This window comes from Eleutherodactylus coqui, chromosome 8 (assembly GCF_035609145.1).
Source record: "Eleutherodactylus coqui strain aEleCoq1 chromosome 8, aEleCoq1.hap1, whole genome shotgun sequence".
NCBI lineage: Eukaryota > Metazoa > Chordata > Amphibia > Anura > Eleutherodactylidae > Eleutherodactylus > Eleutherodactylus coqui.
Window position 1 is genome coordinate 146,555,524 of NC_089844.1, and position 17,667 is coordinate 146,573,190.

General features: G+C 45.2%; 1 protein-coding gene across 3 annotated transcripts in view; it reads left to right on the forward strand.

Annotated features, from left to right (window-relative positions):
- SYNGR3 (synaptogyrin 3) overlaps positions 1–17,667 on the forward strand; it is a 50,465-nt gene that overhangs the window by 23,025 nt on the left and 9,773 nt on the right. For all 3 annotated transcript variants that reach the window (XM_066576649.1, XM_066576650.1, XM_066576651.1), the window contains exons 2-3: positions 6,868–7,102; positions 13,565–13,707. In XM_066576649.1, coding sequence (XP_066432746.1) covers positions 6,868–7,102; positions 13,565–13,707 — 378 coding nt within the window. The remainder of the gene's footprint in view (positions 1–6,867; positions 7,103–13,564; positions 13,708–17,667) is intronic.

Consider the following 17,667-nt stretch of genomic DNA (forward strand, 5'->3'; position numbering starts at 1 on the left):
AAGGAACACATCTAGAACTCATTAGACTAATTAGCCATTTCAATTGGTGCGCCCTTGTTTGCCACGTGCAAATGTACATGCCTTATGCGTGAAAAAAGGACAGTAAAATACGCCGATGCGCATGCAAAAAAGTCATTCATTCCACAAAAGGGTATTATTGAGCATAAGGTAACATCCGTAATACTGATGCATGGTTCCAGATAACATCACAACCGTATGCCATCAGTACTTTCATCAGGATTTGCCTCCACATATTTTATCTTCTACTGGGCAAATACTGATCAGTATTTGTACAATAGAAAATAATGGAAATATGAAGAAAATAGGCAAAAAATTGGTCATGCTGCGTTTTTAAAAAAAACAGATGTGAAAATGTGAATAGATTCATAGATGTACATTTGCTCCATATTACAGTCCACAAAACACCGACCAAATGTGGAGCTAAAACACCCTCGTCTGAAACAACCTTAGGGCTTAAACACATCAGCGTGATTGCGTCACGTTTTGCGAGCATGAAAATCCCGCCTGCAAACGCGATGAAATGAAACCATTGATTTCAATGATTTTGTTTTCACTAGCGTGATTCTCCTGTGCAATTCCTTTGCAGGTTTTTTTTTACCGTGCGCAGTAGCGCGAGATTTAAACAGCAACGAAAAAATAACTTTTCACTGGTTCATGCACAAATACGCTCTGGTGCGGCGACCGTATATACGCATGCGCCTGTGTGTTTAGGCCCTATGCTGCTGCTGTGTTTAGCTTACAGAGGATTGTGTACACATTGATACATTGTAACAAACACATCAGTTATATAAACCGGACTTGATCCGGCATGGATTTAGTTTGCCTCTTCAGTCTTGGGCATGTTGGGGGTTGCAGTTTGGAAACTGATGGTAAACCACAGGCTGGAGACAAGACCACTGCCTTAGGGTGGACGCACACTTGCGATATTTTCTCGCTTGCGCTGCGAGAGCACGAGAAAACTCGACAATGGCCCCCGCGGGGATGAAGGAATCCTCTGCCACAGCTGTCACAGCTGTGGCAGAAGTCCGCGGCATTCTATTCTATTGCTTTCAATGGGATGCCGATCCCATTGAAATCAATGCTTTCTGCCAAGCCCCGCAGAATGATTATCGGGGAAGGGCTTGAAATATAAGCCCTTCCTCGAAATCATCAATAAGTGTGTAAAAAAGTTTAAAAAATTATTACTCACCTCTCCTGCGCTCAGCCGCGTCATCCTGCTGGCTCCCCGGCACTGCTATGAAGCTCTTTCAGCAGTCGGGGATTTAAAAATCCCCGCCTCCTGAAAGGGCTGTGCAGATTGGCTGAGGGCTCAGCCAATAGCAGCTACTGCTTAGCTATTGGCTGAGCGCTCAGCCAATCACACATAGCTCTTAGCTATTCATTCATGAAAAGAACGATTAATGATATATCGCTGATCGGATCTTTCATGCAGACCTACGAATGACGACCCGTTTACTATGGAGGAGTGCCGGAACGATCCCTGGCCTGCTCTGCCTCCAGTCATTGAGCGATGGTCCTCCAATTTAAAAGCACAGAAGCGCTTATTGCTGGGACGGTTATCGGGCACTGAAGTACCTCACAGTCCTCCCCAGTAAAAGGGTCATCAGGTTATCTTTGACTTTTTTCATACAAGAGAAATATCCCTAATGCGGTGAGAAGCAGGAACATGTAGAGCTGCTGACTCAACACATAGATTACATTTGCTATAGATAAGACAGAGATGTTCTTTCATTGTCACCAGAGTGTAAACTTTGACGCTATTAAGTTTCGGTTAGATACCACATGTCTCTCTCGTTCTGCTGTGAAATTTTTCTCTTGGGATATGTTTGTTCTCCTTAGGGAGAGCCCCTAGAAGGTATCAGGAGACTTATAAGGTCATGCATGCTCCTCTGGGAAATGTATGCAGATGGCAAGACACAACAATACCTCTACAGCGCCACCTATTAGAAAGTAACATTCCTGCAAGTCAGTGGCAGACCTTTTCACAAGCTTATGTTTCCTCATACCTTCTAAGTGCCTTCCCTAAGGAGAAACCATACCCTTCCTGACCCATATTATAAGCCTCTTACCCAGCCAGCCTGCAACCTACTGTATACTGATGAGGGGCAAAACTCCCCAAACAGTCTGTCTGTACATGGTTATTCTGGCTTTACCTTATATTCCCAGTCATTCTTACAAGGACTGCGAAAAGAAAAATAGGCCAAGTATGCATCCCATGATACGTTGCAGGACAGGCTCTATCACCATGCTCCCTTGCAGCGTCCCGTAGGGTGACTCCAGACACAGGGCATACGTTGCAGAGCTGGGAGGCCTACCAGGCTCCCTCCCGGAGGGACACACGTAGCCTCAGCCAGAGCAGTGCAAGGCCTCTTCTGGACACCCCTAGGAGAGGGATGGCCAATAAACACAAGAACAGGAGAATAGGTTGTCACGCGTGATGCCACAATTCCGTTACCCAATGGGATGATCCTCAGAGGTAAATAAATGGAGCCGCAGATTGTGTAATGTACCTCAAGTTCCTGGGAATGGCCAGGGCCTAGCAAAACTTTACTTAGAAAGCTTGATCAGAATACACTTGAGAATACACTGATGCAGGTAAATAGAAGATTAGAGGTCAGAGAGGAAACACAGGATGACACCGGTCCTGCAGTCTACATTATCTGCTAGGAACCGCTCTTGGAGGGGAAATCTCCAGAGGAGGATAGGGGTAGGGTCACTCCACAGACACTCTCACGGAACAGTACCTCTGCACGGTAGTTTTGGCCGTTTCTTCTCGCTCACTCTCAATCTCTCTCTCTCTTACTTCTTCTCACTCACTGTTGGCTCCTGGCATCGGGGTACTTAGAAAACCTCTCTTCTTCTTCCATTCTTCACCACATGAGGGTTGAAGGTACCCTCATGTAGCTGGCACTCTCTCTCAGGAACCTAGAAGAATAGACTGACTGCCACACTCAAAACCTCATAGTTATAGACAACATAGATCACGTGACTAGACGAATATTGATACATTGCAGGTATCTCCCAGTCTCATGCAAACATTAACCTCTCACTTGCTGCAGCTGTGCAATACATATAACAAAATGACTAGACAACTTTGCACAATGCATCTACAAAAGGCATGACATTTATGGAGGGGCCAGCAACATAGACTCCTGGCCACCACACCCTGATAGCATGCAGAGAGCCAGATTGCAATAAAAGGGAGCAATTATTCAATGCCAACTAAAATGCAACCACACACCTCAAACCAAATTGAGTGGATTGCCTTGTATCACCACAGTGTGCCACACTGCTCCCTCTTATTGCCATCTGGCTCTCTGCATGCTATCAGGGAACATGGTGATTGAGCCTGGCCTGCAACATATCATGGGATGCATACTTGGCTTCCTTTTCTGTGAGTTATGTCTTTGTACATTTTTTCTCACACTTCTGTGATTTCAAGGCCTGCAAAAAAGTCTGACACTCACTTGCAGGAATGCTGCCTTCTAATAGGTGGTGCTGTAGAAGTATTGTTCCATATTTCCATTTGCATTATTGGAAAAACCCTTCTTGAAACAAAAAAAAAAAACCTTGGGACTTGAGCAAGAGCAACACAAATAAACCATTTAATGAGATGGATTAGCAGCCTATTCACTTTCGTAGGCCCACAAGAGTGGAATGAATAGGAAACAGCCTTTAAGGACTTTAACCCTTTAACATTTAAGCAGGGGTGGGTTTGTTAGTGCTAAGCATGGGCAGGGTTTAAGTGAATCATAGAATGGTAGAGTTGGAAGGGACCTCCGGGGTCATCGGGTCCGACCCCCTGCTCAGTGCAGGATTCACTACATCATCCCAGACAGATATATTTCCAGCCTTTGTTTGAAGACTTCCATTGAAGGAGAACTCACCACCTCCCATGGTAACCTGTTCCACTCATTGATCACCCTCACTGTCTAATATCTAATTTGTGTCTCCTCCCTTTCAGTTTCATCCTATTGCTTTTAGTCTTTCCTTGTACAAATGAGAATAGGGCTGATCCCTCTGCACTGTGACAGCCCTTCAGATATTTGCAGACAGATACTAAGTCTCCTCTCAGCATTCTTTTTTGCAATCTAAACATTCCCAGATCCTTTAACCGTTCCTCATAGGACATGTTTTGCAGACCGCTCACCATCTTGGTAACTCTTCTCTGAACTTGCTCCAGTTTGTCTATGTCTTTTTTAAAGTGGGGTGCCCAGAACTGGACACAGTATTCCAGATGAGGTCTGATTAAGGAAGAGTAGAGGGGATAATGACCTCACGTGATCTAGACTTTATGCTTCACTTAATACATCCCAGAATTGTGTTTGCCTTTTTGGCTGCTGCATCACATTGTTGACTCATGTTCAGTCTATGATCTATTAGTATACCCAAGTCTATTTTTACATGTGCTGCAATTCCTCCCATTCTGTATGTGCTTTTTTCATTTTTCTTGCCCAGATGTAGAATTTTGCATTTCTCCTTGTTAAATACCATTCTGTTAGTCACCGCCCAATGCTCAAGCTTTTCTAGATCTTTTTGAATCCTCTCTCTCTTCCCTAGTGTTAGCTAGCTCTCCTAGCTTTGTGTCGTTGGCAAATTTGATCAGTTTTCCATCAATTCCCTCCTCCAGATCATTTATTAAAATGTTGAACAACACTGGGCCTAGGACAGTCCTTGTGGTTCCCACTTGAGACATTCTTCCACTTGGATGTGCAGCCATTTATGACCGCTCTTTGAGTATGATCACTCAGCTAGTTGCCAATCCACCTAACATTTGCCTTGTCAATTCCATATTTTGTAATTTTTTCCAGTAAGTATGGTATGGGATACTTTGTCAAATGCTTTACTAAAGTCAAGATATACTATATCCACCGCATGTTTCCTGATCAACCCAGTCAGTGATTCTGTCATAGAAGGAAAGTGAATAGAATTTAAAGTGGTATTCCTGAGAGTAAAAGTTTTTTTTCAAGCTTCCGCCCATCTGCTGGGTGGGTGACAATTGATAGATCAGTAGGAATCTGACTGCTGGGATTTCCGACAATCCTGAAAACAGGGGACCTTTGTCCACCCTATTTATTAATGTGGGGCGGCATCTCTATCACTATAATGTCACAGCACTTGCTTATCTTTGTCAGCCCCATTGGAATGGCTAGCTGTCCATTCACTATGATGTTATAGTGATTGAGAGAAGCAACCGTGTATTGAGAAATAGGCAAGATATGAGTCCCCCATTCTCAGGATCAGTGGGGGTTTCAGCAGTCAGACCTTCAGCAATCTATCAGTTTTCATCCATCCAGCGGAATACCAGATTACCCCTTAAAAGACCCAGGGAGAGATAAGTCCTACATTACTGGATATGTGCACCTTACAAGCCAATCACATAAATGGATTGTTTATAAACCATGTGATTGGCTACAAAGCTGCATGTGATTAGTAAAGGGGGCACCTGCTGGCATAGAGGAGAAAATGAAAAGCTGTTGCCTTGTATTTTTTAAGAACACTTACAAGTTTCATGAGTTAAAAGAGTACTGGTCTCCTATTAATGACGACTGGGAAACTCCCTTTGAAAGTGGAGTTTCCCTTTAAAGAGCACTGATAAGTCAATACAAGTCCCTGAGTTGTCCTCTTTCAATTTGCTACATGTTCTCAGTCCTATCTGTCTGGGATTACAACCACTGTGATCACTATGATGGCTCCCACAGAGGCTGCTACACAGCTTTCCTAGGGTCCTGATATTACAATACGGGAGGGCAGGGGCGTAACTTTAGAGGGTGCAGGGGATGTGGTTGCACCCGGGCCCAGGAGCCTTAGGGGGCCCATAAGGCCTCTCTACTCCATATAGGGAGCCCAGTACTATGAATAAAGCATTATAGTTGGGGGCCCTTTACAGGTTTTGCATTGGGGCCCAGGAGCTTCAAGTTACGGCTCTGCGGGAGGGTATGTATCTGGAAATAAGGTCGCCTTCACATATGCAGTAAATGCTGCGGATTCAACCCTTGGAATATAAGGCTTGAATTCCATACCTGTTCTGCAAGTGGCCAAATCTGCACCGTCTGCGGATTTCCTGTGTAACTTCTGCGGGTATTCGGTTGTTGAAAGCCTGCAGCGATCCCGCCCTGTAAGAAGGCGGCCGAAGCAAGAAGATGTAAGTTAGGTAACACGGATGGCGAGCTGAGTGTGAGTTACTGAGTATGAGAGTATTTACACTTTTATGATGATTGATGAATATTTCCGGCGGTCGCAGAAAGCGCGACTGCAGCGAGGTGGGAAGTTGGCGCGGTAAATATAGATCTGACTGAAGGCACATTCTCACTTAGTCACACATCTGCGAAGTATTAAAGAGAAAGCTATTCCCGGTTACCCATCACTGTGCCTAGGCCGCGCGCCGTATCAGATCCTTACGCACAAAACGCGCACAAATATGAACTCCATTCTTTTGAATGAACTTATTCATATGAGCGATTTTTTTTTTGTACCCCACAGCGATTCTGCGAGGAAAAAAATCGCAGCATGTTCTATCTTTTGGCGTTCCCCCGGAACGACTCGCCCATTGTGTCCAATGGGACCTTGAAAGACGTCACATGGTGCTCACATACGGTGTGATCTGCCAGCCGTGCGATGTGATGTTTCCCAAAATACTTGCAATCCTCTGATGTGCGTGAAACAAGCGCCTGTTGATCGCAATTTCACAGATGCGAGAATGAAACATGTCTCGCATCGCAGTGAAAAACCCTGCTGTTATAGGGGGCCACAGACCGCTGTTATAGGGGGCACTGTGGAAGTTGAAGCATCTATGACAGGCAGATGGGATGGCTATTACTAACCAGACATTGTTACCTGTTTCAGGTGTTCTCCATCGTGGTCTTTGGGTCGATCATAAATGAAGGATATGTAAACATTGACAGTCCGCAGCTGCACTGCGTCTACAACAGAAATGATGATGCTTGTAACTACGCCATCGCTATTGGGATCATCGCTTTTTTCGCCTGCGTGTTATTCATCATCATGGACATTAATTTCCCTCAAATTAGCAGCGTGAAGGACAGGAAAAGAGCGGTCATGCTGGATATGGGCTTCTCAGGTTAGTACATCAGCACTATTGTGGAGACGTGATGTGTAACCCGGTTCCTCAGTGTGTCCCCTTGGGCACTGGTGGCGGACTTCACAGAAGTATGAGTGCGGCTGGTATTGGAGTCCAAGGATTTTGTAAGTCGATGACAGGACTCTAAACAGGACAGGACATTGGTATGTAGTCAACGCTCACTCATGTGTGACTGGTTACCTGACACAGGTAAAAACCCGTAGCCGTAACAGACAATAGACCCCCATAACAGTACAAGCCACAGTATCTCTATGACAGTGCCAGTAATATGCCTCCCTTAACAGTATAAGGCACAGGATCCACATAAAAGAACCAGCCAAAGGACGCCCATAACATCACAGCCAAAGTATCTTTATAACAGTGCCAGCCACAGCACCCCCATAGTAGTGTCAGCCACAGGACCCCATAAAAGGGCCGGCCACATGTCTCCAATAACAGTCAGTGGACCCCCTTAATTATGACAGCTAAAGGACCAACATAACATTACAATCAACAATATATCTATAATAGTGCCAGGACCTTTATAACAGTGCCAGGAAAAGGACCAACATAAAAGTGCCAGCCAAAATATCTCTATAATAGGGCCAATCACAGGACCAATGTAATGGTATCATCCACAGTATATCTATAATAGTGCCAACCGCTGGACCCCCCATAGCAGTGCCAGCCAAAGTATATTTCTAATAGTACCAGCTACAGTATCTCTATAATAGTGCTAACCTTAGGACCCACATAACAGTGCCAGCTGCAGTATCTTTTTAACAGTGCCAGCCAATAAATCTCTATAATAGTGCCAATCACAGGCCCCTATAACACTACCAGCTATAGTATCTCTATATGGGTGCCTGCTACAGTATCTTTATAATAGTGCCAGCCACATGACCAACATAACACTATCATGCACAATACATCTATAAAAGTATCAGACACAGGAACCCCATAACAATGCCAGCCAAAGTATTTCTCTAATAATGCCAGCCAGAGTATCTCTATAATAGTGCCAACCACAGGAGCCGCATAACAATGCCAGCTACAAGAATTGCATAGCAGTGCCAGCAACAGGACCATCCACAGTATATCTATAAAAGAGCCAGCCAAGGTATTTCTATAATAGTGCCAACCGCAGTATCTCTATAATAGTGCCAGCCAAAATATAGATATAATACTGCTAGCCATAGTATTTTTATAATAGTGTCATCCACATTCCCAACATACCGCTATCATGCACAATATATCTATAATAGTGCCAGCTACAGGACCCCCATAACAATGCCAGCAAAAGTATTTCTCTAATAGTGCCAGCCACAGGACCCCCATAACAATGCCAGCAAAAGTATTTCTCCAATAGTGCCAGACACAGGACCCCCATAACAATGCCAGCAAAAGTATTTCTCTAATAGTGCCAGACACAGGACCCCCATAACAGTGCCAGCTGCAGTATCTTTTTAACAGTGCCAGCCAATAAATCTCTATAATAGTGCCAATCACAGGACCCCATAACAGTACCAGCTAAAGTATCTCTATAAGGGTGCCTGCTACAGTATCTTTATAATAGTGCCAGCCACATGACCAACATAACACTATCATGCACAATACATCTATAAAAGTATCAGACACAGGAACCCCATAACAATGCCAGCCAAAGTATTTCTCTAATAATGCCAGCCAGAGTATCTCTATAATAGTGCCAAACACAGGAGCCGCATAACAATGCCAGCTACAAGAATTGCATAGCAGTGCCAGCAACAGGACCATCCACAGTATATCTATAAAAGAGCCAGCCAAGGTATTTCTATAATAGTGCCAACCGCAGTATCTCTATAATAGTGCCAGCCAAAATCTAGATATAATACTGCTAGCCATAGTATTTTTATAATAGTGTCATCCACATTCCCAACATACCGCTATCATGCACAATATATCTATAATAGTGCCAGCTACAGGACCCCCATAACAATGCCAGCAAAAGTATTTCTCTAATAGTGCCAGCCACAGGACCCCCATAACAATGCCAGCAAAAGTATTTCTCTAATAGTGCCAGCCACAGGACCCCCATAACAATGCCAGCAAAAGTATTTCTCTAATAGTGCCAGACACAGGACCCCCATAACAATGCCAGCAAAAGTATTTCTCTAATAGTGCCAGCTAAAGTATCTCTATAATAGTGCCACCCACAGGACCCGCATAACAATGGCAGCTACAAATCTTGGATAGCAGTGCAAGCAACAGGACCATCCTCAGTATCTCTATAATAGTGCCAAACGCAGTATCTCTATAATAGTGCCAGCCACAGGACCCCCATACCAGTTGCAGCCCTGGTATTTCTATAATAGTGCCAGCCATAGGACCGCCATAACAGTGCCAGCAAAGCATCTCTATAATAGTGCCAACAACAGGACTCGCATAGCAGTGCCAGTCACAGCATCTATATAACAGTACCAGCCCTATAAAAATACCAGTCAAAGTACCAACATAACATTACCATCAGGAATATGCCACCGTGCCCTTACAAGAATGGGACAAGCATGTGGCACATAACCAATGCTTTATGTCAGGCAGGGCATGGCATCAACGCATTATATGTGATGTCATCATGGCGTGATCCGCTGCAGGGGTAAGGCTGTGCTACAGGTTCATCAGCTAGGTCCTAGCATAGTTACAGATGAAGCAGAGCTGAATTTACCATTGAGTGGTTACTTCTGCATCTAACATGTTTCCTCAAATTAGGACTTACTTGCAGTCCTATGTAAGATGATGATGTATGTAAATAGCATTGCCCCCTCCGCACTGTCCTCCTATGTGCTGGAGGTCTTGTTCCCCTCCTGGCATAACAACAACCTTATTGGGGGGGGGGGGGGGAGAGAATAATTAGATATTTCACAGTACAATAATAGACACTTAGTGTTTGTTTCGCCTTAAGACAGAATTTCAGTGACTTCCCTAAATTGGCGGCTGTGTCTGCGCTCTTTGTCCCTCACCGCTCGGTGTTTACAGACGTCGTCTTACACGCCATATACTGTAATTATACATTGTTTTCCTAATAGCTTAACTCAGGCCCAGATCCTCAGTGCTGAAGCTGACGATCTGAACACGCCTGAAACAAAGGGTTAATATTAATTACATCTAAGACCACACAACCCGTGTGCGGCACCGAAAATGTAAATTAACCTTTGATTTGGCGGGGGTGACTATAGCGCAAATGAAAAAATTCAGCAGCAAGATCAGGAACGAGACTAGAGATCCTTTTACATGCAAACTATGGGGCCCCTGATGACGCTGGCTGTATCCCTTAAACGGGACAGAAACTCTGTGCAGGGGCAAGTGGTATCATGGGGGCCTGTCCATGGTGGTTAGGGGTATAGCAATGCTACCAAGCACCAGAATGGGGCCACCATATTAGTTTTAGGCCTCCGACACACTAGTGTTTTTTTTATCTGTCTGTCGAACATGAAAAAAACGGACGATGCACATACAGCATATAAACCCACATTATTCAATGAATGTATGAAAAACATTACCACATGACTATACTGATGCGATTTATGGACAAGACCCGCCCATTCAAGTCAATGGGGAGAGAAAAAAAACAGCAGACGGATGCCCTGCGATATAGGGGCGGGATTCGCGGCCCCATATAACGCTCGCCAGTGTGAATTTAGCTTGAGGGTATGTTTACGCAGCACATTTTTGCTGCAGATTTGATGCAGAATCCATCCCACTTTGTTGGCAAATCCGTATCCCATTACTTTCAATGGGAATCTGCGCCATTGTCTACATCGCAAAGATTTTTTTTTTCACATGTGGATGTAACAGAAAAAAAAAAGTGATGTCACTTCTCAATGTGGATTTCACGCCGTTCCCGCGTCAGGAATTCCGCATGCAGATTTGCCCATTGAATAAGGATAAATCCGCACGCGGGTTTGTGGCCATACATTTGCAAAACCGTGGCAAAAGTCCGCAGCTCAGCCATGGTTTGTAGAGGTCGGATCCATCCATGCATGCACCTGTGTATTTGCTGCATTTTTGCGCAATCCCATAGACTTTAATGGGTGATATTGGTCCGTAAATATGGAAGAAATAGGGCATGCTGCTTTTTTTTTAGGCAAACGATCAGTCCACGAGAAAAACACCCATCTGAATACACCAAATATGGGCATAATACAGGCAGATAATACACCCGTGTGATTGGGCCCTTAGGATTCGTTTACTTGGACCAAGAACTGCAATCGACAAGCGGGTGGAACAACGCTCATCTGCTTTTCTTTTACAGGGCCAAAAATGGCTGCTACGGTGATCAACAATCTCTCTAGTACGATCATCCACTCCCATAGGACAAAATCTGCGCATTTCTCCTAGGTGTAAACATACTCTTAGGCTGGGGTCAGAGGCGTAACTTGAAGCTCCTGGGCCCCAATGCAAAACCTGTAACGGGGCCCCCAACTATAATGCTTTATTCATAGTACTGGGCTTCCTATATGGAGAAGAGAGGTCTTATGGGCCCCCTAAGGCTCCTCGGCCTGGGTGCAACCGTATCCCCTGCATCCTCTATAGTTACGCCTCTGCCTGCGGTCACACGGGACCGAAATCCCATGGAATGACTGCACTGAAAAACTGCGAGATTTCCATGGGATAAGCACAGCTTCAAAACCTGTAGCCATTTGCCGCAACTTTGCTGTCGGCATTCCGCTACGGCTATCTCTCTCCATAGAGAGGAGAAAGGCTGCCAAGAAAAAGGGGAAAGAATTGATATGCTGCGGTTTAGAATTCTGCGCCACACGTCCGTTTCCACGTGGCTTGTCCGCAACAGATTGGCCGCAGAGTGTGGACACGATTTTTGCGAAATCTCGTCCACTTTGCTGGCTAATCCTGGGATTAATTGCACAGAAATTTCCCAGCAATTCCGCCCTGTGTACCCAGCCTAAGAGTTCCGAATCTCACCTTGTACTACGCCCACCCTGCCACTGTGCCACCTCTGCCCACGGCTGGTAGTTACAGTTTCAGATGGAGCGCTGCAGCCTGCAGACCAAAGCACTATAGTCATTGCATTATGAATCATTTTCGAAAATCGATGACGATGATACACTTAACAGTATATTTACCCCTCATCCCCTGATGCCTTTTACATTTCTTCCTCTTTTTATAGATTTTGTGTAAATTATCAAGAAATCTGTTTTCATGCAGTATTTCCTTTCTGCATAAACAGTGAAGTGAAACCTGCTGTTGGTAAATGTTTTTCAGTTTAATTACCAGATGTCTAAGTCACACATGATTTCCAATGGAAATGGTCACTGCACTTTAAACAAATGTGTATTTATGTTAATTTGATAAGTATTAAAAGTACAATTTATTTACCCAAAATGGTGTATTTGTGCTAGAAAAAAATCCCCCTAAAGTGCTGGCCACTCGGGGTTTCCTTTTTTACTAAATTGATGTCCAGTGACTGTTGGCATGTGAAGTCTGTCTCTGGTAGCAGAGACGGATTACAGGAAGTAGGGGGGTCTTTTGCTTGTTGCTGTTTTGTGCTAGCCATAGAAGTCTTTGAAGAAGGGAGGGAGAGGAGGAAAGAGTTGCTGGAGGGAATCAGAGGTAGGGAGATGCTGCTGAAGATAGGGTTTACTGCTCTACAGCTGTTGGAATCACTCCTGCACTGCTGTATAACATCTTTCATGCTGCTGTTACTTATGAGTGTGTGTTACAGGGGGATAGTGAAGAAGAGATCCTGTTCCTATGTGTGTAGTATAAGGAGACATTATAGTAGCAGTGTACACCCACCAGCTCAGAGATAAAGAAGAGATCCTGCTCTCCCATGTGTGTAGTGTATGGAGACATCATAGCAGCAGTCTACACCCAGCAGCTCAGAGAAGAGACCCTGCTCTCCTGTGTGTGCAGTATATGGAGACAACATATCAGCAGTCTACACCCACCAGCTCAGAGATAGAGAATAGATCCTGCTTTCCTATGTGTGCAGTGTATGGAGACATCATAGCAGCAGTCTACACCCACCAGCTCACATATAAGAAGAGATCCTGCTTTCCTGTGTGTGCTGTATAAGGAGACATCATAGCAGCAGTTTACACCCACCAGCTCAGAGACAGAAGAGACTCTGCTCCCCTATATGTGCATTGTATGCAGATATCATAGCCGCAAACTATATCCATCAACTCAGAGAGATAGAGAAGAGATTCTGCTCCCCCACAACATAGCAACTAGTCTACACACAGCAGCTCAGGGGAGACTGATAATTAGAGATGCAGCCTGCAGAGGGGAAAACGGGAGATAAATACAGGATACAAGACATATAATGGCCAGAAATAGTGTTATTCTTCATATACACGCACGGAAGCTTATTCTGAAAAGCCACCTGAAAGCATGGGTATGCTTAACCCTGTTGCAACATATAACCCATTTTGTTTATGTCCTTCTCTTCTCTGTTTGGTCCAGGGCTGTGGTCCTTCTTCTGGTTTGTGTGCTTCTGCTTTTTGGCCAACCAGTGGCAAAGGACGCCAAAAATGCCTGAGGTAGATCAGGCAGCCGATGCGGCAAGAGCAGCCATTGCCTTCTCCTTCTTCTCCATTATCTCTTGGGTAAGTGTCTCATTATCTTTTAGTCTTGCGTTATATCCAGCTTTATATCTAGGTAGCATTTTATCAGAGCCTGTATACCAGTACATCAGAGTTAAAGCTTTAGAGCCATAAGGTCCCTTTCCCTTTTCTTGTAGGAAGGGATAAGGAGAATAGAGAAGGAAAATCATGCTAATAATTGTATCATACAGAGGCGAAATAATAGTGTCAAACAGCGCCGTGAATATAAAGTGCTAAACAATATCACCATACAGTACCAAAATAATAGTGCCTTTCACCATAAAGTGCTGCAAGAATTAGCACTTTTCCGGCTCTAAACTATTGATGGTTAGATTTGGTCATCAACAGTTGATCTACGGTGGTCTGCCACCCAGGACCCCCAACAATGAAATATTCATGATCTATTCTAAGGATAGATCATCAGTAGCTTTAAAGCTGGTAAACTCCTTTAAACTAATATCACCATACTGTGTCAAAATAATGGAGCTATATACTACCATACACCATAAAGTGAATACCACTATACAATGCCAAAATAATAGTGCCATGCAGTGCTCTACACCATAAAGAGAACCAATATCACCATCAAGTGCTATAACGATTAGGTCGGTAAAAAATATCACACTGGCAAAATATGTACATTGGCAAAATAACAGTACCATGTAGTGCTATATACTATGTAGCGCCCAATTAATACTGCCCTACTGTACCTTAATACTAATACTGTACTTAATACTGCCCTACTGTAATTTAATAACATTAAGTTATTAAATGTTAATAAATGAATTTGACTGATCCGCCTCCCCTCTACTGGACTGCTGTGCAATCTTTCATTTAATGTCATAATCTGTGTGCAATGGTATGTTCCATTGCTTCATACAAACTGAAATGACTCCATTTGTTACCACATGCATTTTTGCCTCTCACCTCCCCCAACAGCATTTTCCCTCTCTTCTGTCTCATCTTATTGTTGCTGGGCACATTTTGTTTATTTAAAGGGGCAATAAGCCTCTGCATACCCCCAACCCATCCTGTTCATTAGCCTTGTGAGGATGGGGTCAGTTGGTTGACTAGTGTATTCCAACTAGTCATTCCCAGCTCTAGTCTGAACCTTAGGCCTCGTTCACACGGATGACATGGCATTGCCGCAAGAAAATCGCAGCGATATCACATCACTCGTCCGTGCAATATCGCTGTGGTTTCTCACAGTGATAAAGCGACTTTGTAGCGCTACAAAGTCGCATGTTGTGTTACAAAGTCGCGTGATTTTGAAGCACCACATGCAAGGATTTTTGGGGCTCGATGAACCAATCACAGCCATTTATCGAGTGCTGGCTGTGATTGGCTAAGCGTCAGCCAATCACAGCCAGTGCTTCCAGGAGGCGGGGATTTTTTAATCCCCGGCCAGAAGAGAAGAAGAAGATCAGTGCCTGGGACCCAGGGAGAAGATGCGGCCGGGCTGACAGCGCTTCCAAGATGATGTATGTGTATTTTTATGTATTTTTTATTTTTTAGGATTTCCTACTGTCAAAGTTGCATCATACCACACGAAAACGATGCGATGCAACAGAGAGGAAGGCTCCATACAGAAACATGGGCTACAAAACCTCACGAGTCGCGGGCATATCGCCAGACCTGCAAGTTTTTGTGTCGGGTTGTTGCATGCTATAAAACATCGCATATGTGAAGTAACCCATAGGAAAACACAGGCTTCACATACATGCAATTTGTAGCATTGTTGCAACGCGACAAAATCGGGCAACTTTGTTGCCTGTGTGAACAAGGCCTTAAAGCTAGTGATAGCCTCATTGCCATGCATGTGGCTCCCGCGCATGGGTGTCCAGTACCAAGTGTCCGGGAGCAAGTGTCTTATGCAGTCGAATGATGCAGTTCGACAGAGCAGGAGACAGGTAAAATCCACAATCACCCATAGTCTGGACAAAAATACCCTCCTCTTTGCACTAACCTCCACCGCTATTCTCCTTTCAAGCCTTAACACTTTCTTTCTATGCTCAGCCCCAACACACTCCATCCACATCAGCCCTTCCCTCCTCTCCTCACCCATGCATGGCTCCCATGCACTTTTCAACTTCCTCAGACGCCTCCAATCCCCCCCATATACCGCCAAGAAACACCTTAGCCACCCACACAAATCCCCTAACCATCTAATCACCCTCGCTACCCTGCTACTCCTAGTCGCAGGGGACATATCCCCCAACCCAGGCCCATCCCCTACTGCTCTCTACCAAAATGCCCCCCCTGCCCCATTCAAATGTGCCCTATGGAACTCCCAATCCGCATGCAACAAACTCCCAACTATTCATGACCTGTTCACCACCAAACACTTCAACCTGCTCGCTCTCACCGAAACCTGCATATAGCAGTCACATTCTACCTTGCCCACTGCAGTTCTCCAACACCCCCAGATCGGACGACAGGCATATAGCGGAGGAGTAGGCGTCCTCCTCTTACCGAACTGTAACTTCCAGGTCATTCTTTCGGCTCCCTCGCTCACCTTCCAGTCATTCGAAGTCCACACCCTATGACTCTTCCGCCCACTGTCCCTGCGTTTTTTGCAGTTATCTAGTGGCCCCCAGGTCCCACCCACCTGTTTTTAGACCACTTTGCCGCCTGGCTCCCCTACTTCCTATCCTGTGAAATCCTAAGCCCCATCCTTGGCGATTTCAATATCCCTACTAACGACCCCAGCTCCTCATCTGCCTCCCGTCTTTTAACGCTTACCTCCTCCCTTGGCCTATCACAAATCTCAGACTCCCCCACTCACAGAGATGGCAACACTCTCCATTTAATCTTCCTCCGTCTCTGCTCTGCCTCTCACTTTACTAACTCCCCCTTCCACTCTCAGATCACAACCTCCTCTCTTTCTCTGTCAGGCACCTTAGCATCTCCCCTGACCCTCCTATCTATCACACCTCTAGGAACCTCCAGTCCGTCCGCACCAAACAGTTCGCCGAGACCATTCAGTCCTCCCTGTCCCCTATCTCTCCCCTCTCCTGCCCTAACCTGGCAGCAGAACACTACCACAACACCCTCAGAAGTGCCTTGGACGAAGCAGCACCAACCATGACCCAAAGCATTAACCGCAGACCACGGCAACCTTGGTTCACGTCCCAAACGTGCTTAATCCGCCGGAGCACCGAGCTGCTATGGAGAAAATCAAAGCTGCCCGTAGACTTCCTCCACTTCAAATTCATGCTTAAAGCTTAGAACCTCGCTCTTCACCATGCCAAACAAGTTTATTTCATCTCCCTTGTCTCCTCACTATCCCACAACCCCAGGTGACTCTTCGACACCTTCCACTCCATCCTCAGCCTTAAAGAACAAGCCCCCATTACGGATCTTAGTGCTGGAGAACTAGCCGCCTATTTAAAAGAAGAAATAGAGAAAACCTGAAAAGAAATCTCTAAAAAATGCAGGCTAACCTCGATTCCAGTCTCATCAGCACTGCATCCAGCACCCACTCACTTTCTATGTTAGAACCAACGACAGAGGAAGAGGTCTCCAGGCTGCTTTCCGCTGCTCGCTCCACCACCTGTGCTAGCAACCCTCTCACCTCTTCCGGTCCCTTACCCCAGCTGTCATTACCCACCTCACCACCATCTGCAACCTCTCCCTGACCTCTGGCACCTTCCCCTCCTCATTCAAACACTCCATCATATCCCCTCTACTTAAAAAACCAACCCTTGACCTGACCGACGCTGCCAACTACCGACCGGTCTCAAACCTCCCCTTCAGCTCCAAATTACTGCTCTTCTGGTTCCTCTCCAATTCCTCTCGCTGTCGGGGTCCCCCAGGGATCGATCCTTGGTCCCCTTCTCTTCTTTATCTACACACCCCCAATTGGACTAACCATCCTCAAATTCACCCTCCAATACCATCTCTACACTGACGACACCCAACTATACACCTCTTCCCGTGACATCTTTAAACCATTCCTCCAAA